Raw genomic sequence first — 957 nt, forward strand, 5'->3', positions numbered from 1 at the left:
TTAATGCGAATTTGATGATACTCCGATCACAAATAAATTTTAGAGAATACAGTGGCGCCTTTGACCTGGTCAAACAAGTCATCTATTTGAGGTAAAGGATATTTTATTTTGATGGTTAACTTGTTTAACTGCCTACAGTCAATACAAAGCCTTAGCGTTCCGTCTTTCTTCTTAACAAATAATTCAGGTGCTCCCCAAGACGATACACTTGGTCGAATTTATCCTTTATCAATTAATTCTTGTTGTTGCATTTTGAGTTCAGTAAACTCTGGAATACTCATATGGTAGGGTGTCTTTGACACCATGGTAGCTCTAGGAATAAGTTCTATGGTGAAGTCAATACTTCTTTTTAGAGGTAACCCAGGCATGTCTTCATGAAATACATCAATAAACTCTTGGAAAACTGAAATATCTTCCAAAGCTGCTAATTTATCTTTCGAGCTTGTATATCCAACCTGTACCACGTATATTTGACAAACCTTTCGGACATATTTCTTTAACTGGTTAGCAGTGATTGACCGCAACTTAATATTTCTTTTAATACCCTGTATTTCCTGTCTGTTTCCTTCCTCTGTGAGGAAATTGATGGTTTTATCCTTACAATTTACTAAGGACCAATGTCCTTCTAGCCAATCCATTCCAATTAATACATCATAAGAACCCAAAGGTAATATATTTAAATTTACTTTGGTGGGTTGTCTTGCAATTTCTATAGGGCAATTCTCTACCTTGGTTGTCACTCTATGTTTTTCCCCTATGGCTAATTGCACCAGCCATGAGGTTTTAAATTTCATACTTGATAATTGACATTTTTGGACTATTTTTGGACTAACATAACTAAGACTTGCTCCAGGGTCAATCAAAATAGACATAGTTTGGTTAGCTATCTTACCTTCAAATTCCACCATAGCGGGTTGATACTCTCCCTAATGATCCTCCAAGGAAACATTGATATTG

At 35.7% G+C, this 957-nt stretch overlaps 1 protein-coding gene across 1 annotated transcript; it reads right to left on the reverse strand.

Moving 5' to 3' along the window:
- Positions 1 to 218: 218 nt before the first annotated feature.
- LOC149211219 (uncharacterized) lies at positions 219 to 638 on the reverse strand. The gene has a single exon (XM_089399220.1). It carries the CDS (start codon positions 636 to 638, stop codon positions 219 to 221), a length of 420 nt encoding a protein of 139 aa, XP_089255346.1.
- Positions 639 to 957: the final 319 nt, after the last annotated feature.

The sequence above is a fragment of the Pinus tabuliformis genome, chromosome 1_2 (assembly GCF_031772625.1).
Source record: "Pinus tabuliformis cultivar Carrire ecotype Pingquan chromosome 1_2, CPIR1, whole genome shotgun sequence".
In the NCBI taxonomy this organism is placed as follows: domain Eukaryota; kingdom Viridiplantae; phylum Streptophyta; class Pinopsida; order Pinales; family Pinaceae; genus Pinus; species Pinus tabuliformis.

Coding starts and splice junctions, on each gene's coding strand:
- LOC149211219 (XM_089399220.1), bottom strand. CDS start 638: ATGGATTGGCTAGAAGGACATTGGTCCTTAGTAAATTGTAAGGATAAA.